The sequence below is a fragment of the Nicotiana tabacum genome, chromosome 18 (genome assembly GCF_000715075.1).
Source record: "Nicotiana tabacum cultivar K326 chromosome 18, ASM71507v2, whole genome shotgun sequence".
NCBI lineage: Eukaryota > Viridiplantae > Streptophyta > Magnoliopsida > Solanales > Solanaceae > Nicotiana > Nicotiana tabacum.
The window spans coordinates 88,030,919-88,047,728 of NC_134097.1; the positions used below are offsets into that span (position 1 = coordinate 88,030,919).

Consider the following 16,810-nt stretch of genomic DNA (forward strand, 5'->3'; position numbering starts at 1 on the left):
TAGCAAAATAGTGGCTATTTTTCATTGACTTCGTAAACGCTGGCTATTTTTGAATGACCAATCCGAAAACTGGTTATACCGTGCTATTTGCTATATCTTTATAAATCCTAAGAGATTGTAGATTTTTCAAAATAATTTACTTCCATGTGATTTTAGGTTATCTCATTGTAAAGGATACTGCATGCACTGAAGTTACTAGACCATAGTTAGTTGTTAGTTAATTGTAGTTACTTAGTTAGTCTTGATCAAAGTTAGACTTTTGATACCTAATTTTGCTTTCATATTTTATAAATATCATATATACTTTCAAAATATCATTTTGCATTATTACCTAATTTACAAGAGTCATATAAGTATTTTCTATGATTTTCTATAATTTTAAAAGCTTTGAAATCAATTTTGCATTTAGTAATTATCCCTTCAAATTATTTTGGGATGATTTAATACAAATATGTTATTTATACCAACATGTATGTTTATAATATATTTACTTTATTCTACTTAATTGCATTTGTTTTTGAGCTATTTATACAATTTTTGCAATAATAGCCTATATTCTGCACCTAATTATATTTATTACATTATTTATGCTAAAATAGCATTTTTTTTAATTAATCCGCCCCAAACCCTAATGCCCATTTTGCCTGAGACGCCGCCCCCAAACACTCTCTGTCCTCTTCTTCTCCTCTCAAACCCTAGTAGTCCCCTCATTTATTCTCCCTAACTCCGACTCTAATATGGAATCTCTCCGTGATTTTCCTTCCATATAAGCTCGATCTCTCCGTTATTTATGCAGTTTTTGGTATCACATAATACTTGCCTATCTTTGGCAAATACCAGGTCTTGAATCAAGCACAATCATCTCTAGGTCTTCAAGATTTGGACGGATTTTCGTGGATATGCATTATAGCAAGGTTATATGGGTCCAGTTTAGTGAGATTCTTCGACTATTTTATTCTCCATTTGAAACTAGGGTTTACCCGATTTTCTCCTAAATTGATTTTGAACTGATTTTTGCATGTTTCCTTTTCCTTATTTACATTTGATTGATTATATTTCCTTGTTTGATTGTTCAATATTTTATTACTATATAAATCCCTTCCCCGTTCCCTTTCTAAAAAAAAAAGAAGAAAAAAACAACTACCACTTGACTACTATTACTATCACTATCACTCTCTCACTCAATCACTCACTTTATTCTGAAAATTTTGATTCTTGGCCTGCTGAAAGCCAAAGCCACCAGAGTTTGTTTTACCGGCTTTCCTAGTGCGACCATTTGCTCAGGACTCATCTGAAGCCCTTGTGAACCTTGATACACCGGGTTTGGGGTTCTACTACTCTCTTCTACTATTGATTATTGGAGTGATACTAAGATTATTCTTCTTGTTATTGTTCGTTAATCTGTAACTAGTAAGTACCTTTGGCCCTTGCAATTTTATTCTTTTTTTGTTTGAGTTCCTTCTTTGTATATCTATGTTCCTGAAACTTTTGTGAATCAACATGCTATTATTTGCATCCCTATCTGCTCTCAAGTTATTCTTGAGGTTCTATACTTCTCTAGTATCTGAACTTGCCTGATTTTTTACCTTGATTCTGGCTTTCTTAAGTATTTTTACCCTAGTGTGTGTGTGTGTTTGAATGCTTATTGCTACTGCTTATTCTGAGTTTATCTCTTTGCCCTGTTCTGGATTCTTGTAATAAACTAATTCATGTCCAGAATGTGTTTTAATTCCTGTTGAATCATTCAAGTATAACTTAATTTTTCTTAGAGTTAATTATTGATCATGTTATTAGCCAAAAATATTTTTTTTTTCGCTGCTAGCAAATTCTAATGTGTGTTCCCTACCTTGTTTAATTTTGTGTTCTTCAATCTGCCTAAGAATTCTAGTATAAGATTCAATACCTTACCTCTTCTTCCATACGTAGTCAAACCCTAGTGCATGACAGTTCTGCTAACCTGAATTTGATATATTTTTGTCTATTATGAGTTCAGATGTTGTTTAGATCTTGGTGTTACGATTGATAATGTTAAAATTTCTCATTAAGTGAATTGTTACATCTTTATCAGCCTATTTGTTATGTTATTTGTGATCATACTTGCACTAGATTTTCATGCTAGGAATTTCCATGTGAAAACTACTATTTCATTCGCCTCTATCTAAGATTCTGCAAGGTTCTACGGTTAAAATCTTATGTTTAAAAGTTATTTAAGCTGATCCTGGATCATATTTCATTTTGAAACCTTACTTGGGACTGTTTGTTAGTTTGTGATGTTCCACCCTATCAATTTGAACTTATTCCTAAAACGTAGTATGAGGCCATCTTATGTATATAACTCCCTGTGATCTTGTCTATATGCTTTTGGCTTAAACTATTGTTAGTTGCAGTCCTAAGAACTAATTGTGTGAACCTCAAAGGTTGTTTAATTGATTTGGCGTGTAGTTTGTTGCATGTATGGTTAAGTTTGACATCTAATTGGGGAGGTAAGTCATTCGTTTGGGCCTGGTGTTTGGCCATATATGCTATTAGATTTGGGCGTTGGATTCAGGCACATTCTATTGTTCTTATAAACCTGGGATTTGGGGTCCGCTGGTCGTGCAAAAAGAAAGGCTATTGAAGGCCCAGAAACATGCACTGGGTTATTTCGTGTTGGGCATGTCACTGTTCTACTAGGCCTATAGTCGTTTCATTTTGTAACTATTCATATTTGAGTTTGTAATGTTATATTTGGGCCTGTAATAACTTGTAATAACTAATAATGGAAAATTAGTAAAAAGGGGGCTAGGGTATACTCTATTTTGCATAAAAGGGTAGAAAACATGCCTATAAGGCCTATGTGCTTTATTTGCTATTTCATTTAGCGTGCTTTGTTTCTATGCACAAATAGAAATCATGCCTATAAGAAATCACACACTTCACTTAACTTGTCTAATTACTTGTACACTATTCAAAGCATGCTAGCTTAAGTAATGCTACACCTGTTTTCATGTCTATTACTGTACGCTCTTAGGCAGCATGAAGTATAAATGTCATGTAATGCTTGAGACATTGTTTTGAGCAATATAATCAAATCTTGGCTTCTAAAGCAAATGTGATTTTAAAACTACATTGATACTACAAAAAAGCTCTATATTACCAGTACAATATAACTTAAATTCAAGTAAGTATTATTCGACAATCTTAACTTGGATACCTTGTTTCCTTTTTAACTAGTATTAGCATCCGCGCGGATGCGCAGACACTAACCATGTCAAATATTTGAGTTATTTGGATTATATGTAAATAATCTTAAATTTTAAACCTTCTAGATAAATATAGATAATCATTGAATATTAATTAAGAAGCACTACATGAAAAAAATTAATCATTTCTCAAATCTCCTAGTTATAATTATACTTTTCTTTTTTGGTACGATTCTCGCCGGTGTCGTAGGATCCTAAAAATAGTCGGGAAACAAAATAATAACTCATATTTATGGCAAAACAATTAAAGGTTGAGACTATGAAGGGCTCTTTGGATACGACTTGACTCTTTTACTACTACTTGAACTCTTATTTGGTGTGTTGATATCTTTCAAAAAATATTTCTATTTTAAAATTTCAGTTTCTAAAACTTTATTTTTTAATAATAACTATTTTTATAATAATGTAAGTAAAAATATTATCCTTAATTCAAAACTCATTTTAGTCGGCTATCTAAATATTAAAAAAAAAAACCTTTAGCCAGTGATTTTTTTTACGGTATGACTCCATTTTGATTTTTGATATTAATCATATTAGATATATGAGTTATTTGAATTATATATAAATAACCTTAAAATTTAAACCGTCTAGATAATTATAGATAATCGTTAGATATTAATTAAGAAGCACTACACGAAAAACGGCTAATATTTTTCTCAAATCTCGTAGTGATAATTTTATTCTTGCACCATTCTCATTGGTGTCATTGGAACCTAAAAATAACCACAAAGTGAAATAATAACTCGTATTTATGGCAAAGCACAAAGGTTGACACAATATGAACGATTCTTTGGTTACGACGTGACTCTTTTACTACGACTTGAACTCTTATTTGGTATATTATTATCTTTCAAAAAATATATTTATTTTGAAATTTTAATTTCTAAAACTTTATATATATATATATATATATATATATATATATATATATATATATATATATATATATATATATATATATATATATATATATATATATATATATTCAATAATGATTATCTTTATAATGATACAAGTGAAGATATTATCCTTAATTTTTTCACTTTAATCGGCTATCTAAGAATTTAAATGATTCCTTAGCCAGTGAAACTTTATTTCAGTATGACTCCATTTTGAGTTTATCGATATCTGTAGCCACATATTTTGAATTTTGAATACCCTATATATACAGATTTTAAAATATACTTTTGTTACACTTGAAATTCGCTATAGAAACTATCAATTAAAAACGAATATCCCTCTTGTTGAATTCGAGAAAAAAAAACCTTTCACATAATCTAGTGAATCAAAACTAATATTCTACAACGAAAAAAATATTATACCCTTGCAATGTTGGATTTACTGTAGCTAGATAAAGAGGTTTCAACTTATACCCTTCAATTCCTAGAAGGTGCTAAATTGAAATCACTGATAGCAATTGTACAACTAAGGTTTTGTTATTTGTTTGATGTTCGTTTACACAAATTGACTCTTCAAACAAACATTCTTCAAAACGAAAAAAATAACTTTTTTTTTTTGAATATTGACAGATTTTTGTAATGTCTGTTTCTCTAGCATGTATGTGTACTTCATTATATATGTAAATAAACTTTTATTCAATTTTTAAACTTTTTTTTGTTATCTGGATAAACATAGATGTGTCATATATATTACATTTATTTTAAAAGTAATTCGCTTTATTCAAATCTAGGTATAGTGTTTTACATAATTATATTTTAGGGTTTTAAATGTGAAAGAATTTTATAGTTATATGCATTAGTTTTTTTTCTTTTTCTTTTTTGCCAGAGACGAAGTAGTATTCAAATAATTAGAAAAGATAACAAAAGTTCCTAACATGATTTCACAGGATTATTAATTGAATTAAGTCTGATAACATGATAACAAAAGATAATTTTTTTTTAATTTTAATTCAAATTTTAAAAGTTTATCTATAAATTTAAAATTATTCTTTAATTCAAAACTAATATTTTCTCAAATCGCGTAGTGTAAATTTTATTTTTGCACCATTTTTATTGGTGTAATTGGAACCTAAAAATAGCCATAAAGTGAAATAATAACTCGTATTTATGGCAAAGCACAAAGGTTGACACAATATGAACGATTCTTTGGTTACGACGCGATTCTTTTACTATGACTTGAGCTCTTATTTGGTATGTTGTTATCTTTTAAAAAAATATTTCAATCTTGAAATTTTAATTTCTAAAACTTAATATATAAAATATAATGATGCAAGTGAAGATATTATCCTTAATTTAAAATTTATTTTAATCGGCTATATAAAAATTTAAATGATTCTTTAGCCGGTGAAACTGTATTTGAATATGACTCCATTTTGAGTTTGTCGATATCTCTAGCCACATATTTTAAATTTTGAATACCCTATATATACAGCTTTTTTGGTTCATCAAATCATTAAATGTTGAATTAGTTGATTGTTATTATATAACATTGCATATATTGTCTTAAAATTGCCAAGTAATTTTTTCTCGATACTATACTTAGCTTAACTTCGATAGAAACTACTCAAATCGCATTTAAATTCAAATTCGAATACATAGCAGTTTGTTAGTAATAGTGATTTTCTTAAAAATAGCACACAATGTAAATTAAAAAAACTTCTAAAATGTCCTTATCTTATAATATATGTATTTTAGTTGAAAAAAATATTTGAAATCGATGAGATCAACTTCCAAAATTTTTATACTCAATAAAGATGAAATAGAAGAAGAAATGTGTTGTCATCTCTTATTTCTGATTTTTAGATTTTTCATATATATTTTTCAATATTTATTTTTGTTTTATCTTATTTTTTATTTCTTTCTTTCTTTCTTTTGTTACAAAAACTTAATTTAATCACAATAAAAGGATGAGTTTTCATTGAAATATTCTACATAAGAACTTTATTTATATTTTTATTTCTTGGTTGAAATTCTTTCATATTTTTCTTTTGGCTTTATCTAATTAACCTAAATAGGTACTCACCCAATCACTTAAATTAAAATATTGAATGATGTGTAATTTATACATAATTTATATATAATATGAGTATAATCATGTGTGTCGGCATATTATCTATGTATATTAGCTATAAAAAGTAAACAATTAATTTGGCCGGATATTTATGTAAATATTCCATAAGATTTTGGTTTCTTGATTTTATCCATAATATGACTTCTATTATAATAATTTTAAAAACTCTCTACTAAAATTCAAAAATATCTTATCTTTTTATTTTTAAAATTACATTATATTTTAAAAAATAATCTAATTTTGAAATAATTTGTTTATATTTTTTATTTAAAAAAACCAAGTCATACCAATTTTTTTAATAAAAAAATATACTTCTTGTTACACTTGAAAATTGCTATAGAAACTATTCAATAAGAAACCAATATCCTCTTGTTGAATTCGAGAAAAAAAAAACCTTCACATAATCTACTGATTCAAAACTAATATTCTTCAACGAAAAAATAGTATACCCTTGCAGTGTTGGCTTGCTTATACCCTTCAATTTTTAGAAGGTGTTAAATTCAAATTAATGATAGCAATTGTATAACCAAAGTTTTGTTATTTGTTTGATGTCCATTTATACAAATCGACTCTTCAAATAAACATTCTTCAAAAAGAAAGAAAAAATAACTAAAAATAACTGTTTTTGAATATTTGTCATGTTCTTTCTTCATCATGTAGGTTTACTTCATTATATGTAAGTAAATTTTTATTCGATTTTTAAACTCTTTTTGTTTATCTGGATAAACATAGACGTGTGCCCTATATATTACATTTATTTTAAAAGAAATTTGCTTTATTCTATCTAGCTATAGTGTTTTAAAGTACTATAATTTTATGATTTTAAATGTGAAAGGATTTTATAGTTATATGCAATAGTTTTTTTTTCTTTTCTTTTTTGCCAGAGGCGAAGTAGTATTTAAATAATTAGAAAAGATAACAAAAGTTCATAACATGATTGTATATGATCGTTAACCTAATTAAGTATGATAACAAAAGATAAATTTCTTTTTTAATTTAATTCAAATTAAAAAACTTTATCTATAAAGTCAAATTATATCTTTTAATTCAAATTCAGTATATATATATATATATTACTCTCAAAACGACCGGCCGGGTATTTGACTAACATAGCAAAATATAGAATAAAGTTACCATATACTATTGACATTTATTAGCTTGCCACTTGGCTTAACTATAATGTCAATTATATATGGTAACTTTCTTGCTTTAATATATATATATATATATATATATGGAATTTGAATTAAAAGATAATTTTGAATTTATAAATAAAGTTCTAAAATTTGAATTTAAATTAAAAATAAAATTTATCTTTTTTTATCTTGTTATCATAAAATACAAAGTTTAGCGCCATATAATACAACGTTTTGCGCTACTGTACTTCGGAAATCCACTACAAATTGACACGATTTCCACCAATAATAAGTAGAGATTATCTAGCAGTAGCAGCGGCAGCACCTTCTTTAAAGAGGATATTTGCAACATTTGGCCGAAGCCACGCCGACTTGCCACCAACTTCACCATCTTGAGTACGACCATCACCGGAGGTCTGGTGATTCTTCGGGTCCTTCTTCAGCTTAGATTTAATACATTTTCCTACAGATACACCAAGCTTTACTGCTGTAAATAGGCTAAACGCAATAGAAAGTGGTCGAATAGCCCAGTGAAAATCCTCAAGGTGCTGATACTTTTCAACAATGCCAGGACATGTATCAAAAGACACTTGAATCACCTCATCTGGATCAGCCAAGAAAGTATTAGGTTCATCACCAAACACCATCCTTCCTGGAAATTGAACAAGAAGACAACCATTGGGAAATATCTGCGATATTCTCCCACTAGCCCATCCCCCTCCCCTTTTCTGAGGCCATTCGAACCGGGGAGTTTCAACATTTGATTTCAATTGCACAAACTGTCCCAAAAAATATGGGACCACCTTTTGGACTTCAGAAGAATGTCCTGTCCATAAAGTTTCTAAGCCTAAAAAACCAACACTTACATTTCCATCACGCTGCACAGAGTGCAGGACACCCAAAGAAGAGTGTTGCTTATTTTCATTGACCAAACGCACCCAATCCCCAGCTGCCAAACCACAAGTAACTCTCTCTATGGTTGATGTATTTACTCTCAGAGGGCTTGGCAAATTGGGGACTCGTACCAGAACAAATCCATCTCGATCTGTATCTTTCTCCAGACCAACAACACTTCCTTCCAACACAGCCAAATCTTGAGACTTTCCAGAGTTCAACAATTTTCTCGAGCGAATAGTATCTCCCACTTGAAGAAGATCTTTCGAAAGGTACCATGTGGTAAAGCCACGCGTTTTGGTTTTGTCAACAGACAGAGTCCCTCCTATGTCGCTCCACTCTCCTTCACTATAAACAGCATTCTGCGAGCTGCCAATTGAGGTGCAATTAGATTTCTGTGAACTTTACATCACCGTACAAAGAAAACATATTCATCTATTCTTCCACTAGGCATTGTGTTAGGAATCAATAATCATGTCGAAATAAGATAGAAGAGAAATATTCGAATTAAACTTTTTGTTATGGAGAACAACACTGATTGGCTAAAGCTAACGAAGTAGTAAAATTGAAAGGATTATGACACTCAATAGGTATCTAAGACTGCAAACTAAGGAATACGGCAGCTGGGGGAGAAACAAGAAGGGGGAGGGAGGTGGTGGAGAGAGAGACCTTTCAAATGTTTGCAAAATGTCCACCATCAGAGGCCGATTGCGGAGATCATACTCAAAACAGCCATTGAGAACATTCGCAATTGCAGTGGGGAGGCCACCAGGAAGTTGTGGCTTTTCTTGGTTTATCACCACTGAACGATATATATCTTGGACTGATTTACCAAACCAGGGCTGAACACCAGTCAACATCTCAATAATGCTGCATCCAAATCCCCAAGCATCAGTCTCGCAAGTTATTGGGCCTCTAACATCAGGCTCCCACTGTTCCGGAGCCATGTAGTTTGGAGTTCCAAGCCTTAATGCTAGATCTGAATCAGGTGGTTGAACTCCAAGAAGAAGATACGGAATCCCAAAGTCTCCAAGGAACACTTCGTCATGTTCATTCAGAAGAAAATTAGTTGCCTTAAGGTTCAGAACCAAGACATTCATTGAATGCAACTCTTGTATTCCTTTAGCCAATTCAATACCATATCTGTAAGCAATTAGCACTCTGTATTAGCAAGAGCCATGTTTCATAATGAAAAAATTTACCTTCCTAATAATTGTTCAAGTCAACGACCTAAGAACATCAGGTAACTGAAGCTTCCCTCCTTTCAGCCGAGCCATTTTATCACCAATTGACCCCTCATACGATCTCATAGCTATACAGATCTATCCACAGAAACAATATTCAGAGAGTTAATACAATAAACCAATTCTAAGGTCCCATATAGACCTAACAGAAATGATGCAGATAGACTTTCACCTTTCCAGATATTATAGAGATGCCATGCAACCAGCAAACACCTTGGAGTTGTTTAGATTTCAAATTTACCCATAACTCCTCTAACTTACTTAAGAAGGCCTTTACTTGATCCTCATTTATAGGATGTAACATCTTTATAGCTACTTCATGATTCTCATCATAATCAGTAGCTGACTGATGATGTGTGGCTGACCAAACATCACCGAAGTATCCACGCCCAATCCTGTGTCTAAGTTTGATTGATGCAGGATCAATATAAGGACCAGGTGGGGTAGGTGCAGCAACAACAGTTCTAAGATGATCAGGATCTCCGTCATAAAGCTCATAATCGAAAGAAGTTGCCAAAGGAGATACTTTGATATCTTTAGCCATTTTCCCAGCTAAGAGGGTAAAGACAAAAAACAGAAAAAAGAGCATGAGATGAAAAACGACAACTTGCACTGCATGTTATAGAAACTTCCACCAGTACATAAAATCAGACAAGTCACAACTGAAATATTCAATTTCTCAAGCAATATTTTTAAGAAAATGGAAATTGTGAATTTCTTGAAGGAAGAACAGTTTAACCTCAACCTCTGATGCTCCTCAAAAGTTAAGTGAAGTTCTATAATTTCAACATAGATTTAGGATCCTGGTATCTTTGTTATTGACTTATCTAAGCATATCAGAATAGCAGGGATGTCAAAAAGAATCTTGATGTGACTAGAAAGCTTCTGTAATAAAGCTTTTACAGATGACTTCAATGGTGAAAATAGACAACAAATAATAGTTTCAATTTAAGATTAGACTTATGCTCTACAGATGTAGTAAAGAGAGCTAATAGTGGAATATTTCTTCCATAAACCATTTGTAAATGCAAAGTTCTAATTGCCCATCGTCTTCAATGCTCCTGCCATAATGTCCTTGAGGACAGGTTATACGAAGATTTTGGAGGTCAAATCCCAAAAGTTTTTCCAGTCACTCTTTTGCTGATACAATGGAAGCCATGCACTCTAATCTAATTTGTGGATCCAGATAAAACTAATTTCCTAAAAACCTGCTTTTTTTATTTAACCCCATAATTGTAGTTTAGGTATTTGTATAAACCGGTTCAGGTTTTTGACAAAGTAGTTGGGTTATCAAAGTAGTTGTCCATGCTTGCCACCATAAACTACTAGAAAACAATGCACACAAAGAAGGAAAATAAAATCAGGTTACCATAAAGGTACGCTTTAGGAAATTTCTTAAGTTCCCATCTTAAATTGTTGCCTAGCAACTAAATAAACATGTAACTGCAAAGAGTATAAAATTGGAGGACCTCTCAAGTACTTAAGTAGATGCACTCAACACATTACCCAGCTAAACATGCCTAGTCACTAAATCTATCAACCAAAAAGGATGTTATTCCATGAATCAGTGAAGCAAACTCAAAGTCGCCATCATGTGGGGGTCTCGACACGACACAAGACGCCCATGTGATTTTGTAGGGATCCTATAGAGATAAATAGAAACTCCATTGAAAAGTGAAAAAGAAGAAATTATTATTTTTGATAAGATAAGATTTTATTAATACTCAGTATCAAGAAGAAAAGAGCAGTTGAGCTAGACGAGGGATAATAGTTGAACTACCAAACATATCCTCTGTCAAAACCGTGCCATCTAAAAAGTATGTACACTCGCAAAGAGCTAAAAAACAACAAGAACTTAAATCAGACTTATGTTTTCCTGAAATTATGTCTTATCCTCTAGCTCGATAGAGAATTGTTTTCTGTAAACCGAAAATTAAGAAATGCAGCAGAGTTTTTTGAGCTCTTTTGGCTAGCTAAAATGTGTCAATATAATGTCGACCATCCAAAACCGAAAATTGCTTACTGCTCGCCTCACTCTCTACTCCCACTTTCCAAATGCACCAAACAGAGGGCAGAGTTTAAACTTCCCCCCCCCCCCCCCCCCCCCACACACACACACACAAAAAAAAAACGGACTTAGTCAGTTTCTGAATATTTTCCACAATTTAAGGGTAGGAAGAAATCTTGACTGAAAGGTTGTTTTGAAGTCCAAATTCACATTAAAATTGGTTTCTCCATTCTAAAGCTATATGTCTTATACGAGCATAAGCCCAAGACATATTGCTCCCAAAAGACATCCTTCTCTACACACAGCTACCATTTAAGTATACTGATGAAAATAAAACTAGTTTTTTCTTTTTTAATCTTCGATACAATAAACCCCATCGCTAACCCAATTCCCCCACACATGAGCCCAATAGTGGTCATTTCTCATGTTGCTTACTTGATGACTCGAAAATCAACTTTATAAGAGGTGGATGTACCAGGCTAATCTCACCTGTTGATGACAAAACATGTAGAAGATTGCTAGGATAGCATATGGAATGATGGGGAAAATTATTAGTGCTTGTACTTCTCCAATAACCTTAGCAGCTTCTCTATTCAATATTTGACTAGTAGAATAACAACTTTCACAATCTCATGATTTCATGTCAATCAGTGAGTATTAAGGGGATTAGAAAATCAAAAGTCAAACTACCTAGCATAAAGGAATGGCAAATTCAGCAAATCATACATAAACCTATAAACCTGTGCATAGAAATAATAATTAATGTTTGTTTAAAGTTAACTTTCTAATCGGGAATTGAAAAATCAAAAATCAAACTACCCAGTAAAGAAAAGCGGCAATATCAGCAAATTATCAAGAACCTGTGTGCAGATATGCTAAATTACTGGGGGAAAAATGCTTACTTGAAGTGCTAAGTTAAGAGAGACTAGTAAAACGGACAACTCTAGCTTGTAGAAACGCGACAGAACAGAAGAGGGCCAGCCATAGACTTGGAGTACGAAGCAGAGGAATGAGGTCTAATAGTGAGAAAATGGAAGATGACACAGAGGAAGCAAACAAAGGAAACTTTGCTGTGTAAGCATTTTTCACCTCTGTCTCACGGTGCTAGATTTTTCTTGTTTTTTTTTTTTTTTGAAAAATTATTTTGTATCGAATATAGCTTTTATATATATATATATATATATATATATATATATATATATATATATATATATATATCTTAAGATGTATATATAGTATAATAAAAATAATTAGTAATATAATTATTTTTAGTCAACCAGCAAAATGTGTAAACTTGTCTTCTCTTTTTATTTGTTTGGCTCAAATTGAGTGGAGTAACTACTTTTTGAACAGCCAGCTTTAAAAATAGAAATTTTTACCTCATATAGCAAAGGTTAACACCTTATTTATTTTAAATAAATACCATTTCAAAAAATTATATTCTCTAAATACCTTTTAAGATTTATAGCAAAATATTTAATTTTGGTTACCTCCTAGCCCTAAGCCACTAAATACACGAATCAGTTATACTATTTTCTTTCTTTCTCTACTTTGATACATCCCATTCTCTTCCCTCATCCCATTAAAATTTCAAATCTCTTCCTTCGATCAACTTTCACCAATGACCGCAAAGAAGAGTCCCCGTAATCCAGGCTGATTCGTGGAGTGGGAAAACTTTCCATTCCAAGATGTACCACAAAAAGGGTCTATGGACAATCAAGAAGAAAAACTGCCGCCGACATTAAACTTATTTGTGTGCAAAGCCCCTATTCCATTATAACAGATGCATTGATTCTTGAAGATTGCTATGTTCAAGATTCTCACCAACAATCTTTATGCCAATAAAATTGATTTTCTCCTCCCTCCCTTTCTCTGTCCCTTGTTTCCTTGATTTGTAAATATATTAATTATCAGTCAAAACTGATTCTTGTGCAAAGCCCCCATCCCATTATAATAGATACACTGATTATTGAAGATTGTTATGTTCAAGATTCTCACCAACAACAGCAGCCGCCGACATTAAACTGATTCTTGAACAGCAGCCGCCGACATATAATCCGGTTGGTTTGTTCTTGAACAAAGACGATGGAGTTTGGGGTTGAGCAACTTGATTTTCTGTTAATATATTTTAATGTATTTTCATGTATTTCATTGTATTCATTGTCTTTTTTTCATTGTAATTCAATGTGCCACATTGTATTCCATGTATTTCATTGTATTCACTATTTTTTTCTCATTGTATTTCAATGTATCCCGCTGCATTCTATGTATTTCATTGTATTCATTGTCTCGCTATATGCCATGAATGTATTCATAAGTTTTTTTAATTAATATAATTTATGTATTCAGATGTATTATATAATTTCTCTGAAGATTGCTATGTTTTGGGGGTATTTTTCGGTTGAGAATCTTTTTTATAACTGAAAATACAAAATTTGTGTGTTATAATTGAGTTTGTTGAGTTATATTAAGAGTCTATTATGTTAATTGATTCACTTTCCATTTTAAAAACAGTGTAATCCCCTATTTCACGTCGTGAATACAGTCGAATACACTAATCTGTCTAGCTGTAATCCCATGTTTTACTCTATGAATACAGTCGAATACACTCGAATACAACAACTGATTAGCTGGACTTCGCTGATTCACGCATATTTTTACTACTGTATTCATGAATACAATAGCTTAAATACATCAAATATATCTTATAACCACATAAAAGGTATCTATAATCCGTAATATAGCAAATGGTATCTATAAATGGCTAATTACTACTAAAAGATAGTGCTTTATGAAAATTTTCCTTAAAAATATAAGTAGCAAAGTGGCTATTGGTTCATTTAAATTAGACTAAATTGATGCTTTATCCGGGGCGGATGCAGTATACTAGTATCTGATTCATTTGAAGGCGATACTTTTGATGTGGGGTATAAATTGATGTATAAAAATCTATTAAAATTATAATATACTCCGAATATATAAATTCGTAACTTTATAAACACAATAGATCTGATACTAAAAACCGTAAAAATTATACCGGGCGTCCTATTTGGTCGCTCCCAAAACCTATACCTATTTTTTTTAAACTTTTAACTTGTACCCACTTTTTAAACAACTTCAGCCTCCTTTTCTCCTCCTCCTTCTCCTCCTCAAAATTATATCCGCCCCCAATCCCATAGTTCCATTAGAAGAAATTCAAAGCTTTTCAGCTTTTTTCTTGTCCTCTCCTGCAGCAGAGGCTTGACGACCTAATGAATTCATATGTTACAACAGATTAGAGAATTTAATCATTCAAAACATGTATTAGGCGGACAAAGATATACTAATTACCAAGTGTAGAGTTTGTTCCTCGTAGGAGGACCAGTTGGGTTGTTCTTGCCTTCTTGGTAGTATCATATAGTCCACCCCTCTATTAAGTGTGTCACCTAAGATAATTTGGAGTTGGAAAATTATCAGCTCTCTGTCGTTGCCAATATATTAGCATGAAATATCTACTCATGTTTGATTGTTTTTTAGATATCCATTGAAATTCCAATGGAAATTTCATTTGAAAGAAAGCTGTATTATTGTAGTGTTGATTAGAAGTGAAAAAGACGAAATTTTCTGATCATTTCTGGTAAGTGATCAGATGGCTTAGGCACAATGTAGCAGGCTGAAGTTCAACTCTAAGAAGGCTAAAGTTCGCCAGTTACAAACAAAAACTTCAGCTCTAGAGCTGAAGTTCGATAGTTACAAAACAAAAACTTCAGCTCTAGAGCTGAAGTTCGCTAGTTACAAACAAAAACTTCGCTAGTTAAAAACAAAAACTTCAGCTCTAGAGCTGAACTTCAAGTCCGGCTACTAGAATGCTGAAGTTTTGCATGATTGTCTTTGCTACTTCAGCCCCGTATGCTGAAGTTATGCGAAAAAGCAGGTATGCTTGTAGTTTTTTTTGCAAAGCGGATACAAGTTAAAATGTGACACAAAAAACGGGTATAGATGCAAATGCCCCCTAAAAATCTTAAAGAATGAACTCATATAATTTAAATTCTGGATCCGCCTCTGTTTTTGCCCCAACTAAAATACAAAACAACTCCATCAATAGGTATTGTAGTTTGAAACTTTGACACGTGAAACATTATACTAAAGTTAAAAGTCTTTTATAAGTTCAAAACCCCAACAACGATTTATGGAGTTCAAAACTTTATAAATTTAAACCCCATGAACAATTCATGAGGTTCAAACATCTATATTTCAAAATTCAGTAATAATACCTCGAATTCAGATAAGAGTAATTTCAAGAATTCGGGAACATTAGAATCTGTTTGGAAGCAAAGCTTGAAACTCCAATCAACGATGTCGCCCGCCCGTGAAATTTTTGAACTCCAAGAAAAATTTATGGGGTTTAAACTGATAAAAGTTAAAATACCAATAATCGTTCCTAGAGTTTTATTCTTAAAAGTTCAAAATCTAGGAACAATTTCTGAAGTTTGAACTTATAAGTTTTCTGAGTTTAGTAGTCGTATTTACCCTTAAGATTGGATAACAATTGAATTTGTACGCGATTTTAAGGATACGTGATATAACTTAATACAAATTAAGAAGACAAATTAATATCGAAATTAACGATAATAAAATAACAGGGTCGGCCTAAGGGCCAAGCAAGTAAAGCACTTGCTTAGGGCCTCTTATTTGTAGGTGCCCCAAAATTTTCTATAGTTAATGTATTTTGTCCCTTTTTAACAATATTAAGTATTTGAAAAGAAAAAAATGCAAGTTTCAAGGAAAAGAGGCCGTTGGAAAACAATTAGAAAAGGAATATATTTTTGCGATGGAAAATTTTAGAAGATAATGTACCCAACCTAACTCTTAAACCATTATCACAAACGCGTTGGGAAAGTCGCATTGAAAGTATTAAAGCAATACGATTTCAAACTCCACAAATAAAAAATGCTTTATTGAAATTAGTAGAAGCTAGTGAGGATCCAAAAACTAAAAGTGAAGCTAGTTGTTTAGTAACTTGTGAGCTTAAAAATTTTGAATTTTTACTGGGTATGACTATTTGGTATGATATACTTTTTGCAGTCAATTCAGTTAGCAAACATTTACAATCAAAAGATATGCATATTGATGTTGTCATAGATTAACTTAGGGGTTTGATTTCTTTTTTCAAAAAATATAGAGAAGAAGGATTTGTAACTACCATGATTTCTGCTAAGGAAATTACCTCAGCGGAAAGAAGCTTTTCAAAATTAAAACTAATAAAATCTTACTTAA

The 16,810-nt window shown here is 31.7% G+C and overlaps 1 protein-coding gene across 1 annotated transcript; it reads right to left on the reverse strand.

The window, feature by feature from the left end:
• Positions 1-7,578: 7,578 nt before the first annotated feature.
• LOC107791811 (protein KINASE OF THE OUTER CHLOROPLAST MEMBRANE 1) lies at positions 7,579-12,671 on the reverse strand. Its single transcript, XM_016613947.2, has 5 exons — positions 12,457-12,671; positions 9,719-10,098; positions 9,533-9,624; positions 8,972-9,445; positions 7,579-8,671 (listed from the first exon to the last, which is right to left on the reverse strand). The coding sequence occupies exons 2-5, from the start codon at positions 10,088-10,090 to the stop codon at positions 7,708-7,710; spliced, it is 1,902 nt and encodes a 633-aa protein (XP_016469433.1). The 5' UTR covers positions 10,091-10,098; positions 12,457-12,671; the 3' UTR covers positions 7,579-7,707.
• Between the last annotated feature and the right edge of the window lie 4,139 nt (positions 12,672-16,810).

Coding starts and splice junctions, on each gene's coding strand:
- LOC107791811 (XM_016613947.2), bottom strand. CDS start 10,090: ATGGCTAAAGATATCAAAGTATCTCCTTTGGCAACTTCTTTCGATTAT. Junction 9,446..9,532: donor CAGTTACCTGATGTTCTTAG/GTCGTTGACTTG, acceptor AATTGCTTACAG/ATATGGTATTGAATTGGCTA. Junction 8,672..8,971: donor ATTTTGCAAACATTTGAAAG/GTCTCTCTCTCC, acceptor CTCAATTGGCAG/CTCGCAGAATGCTGTTTATA.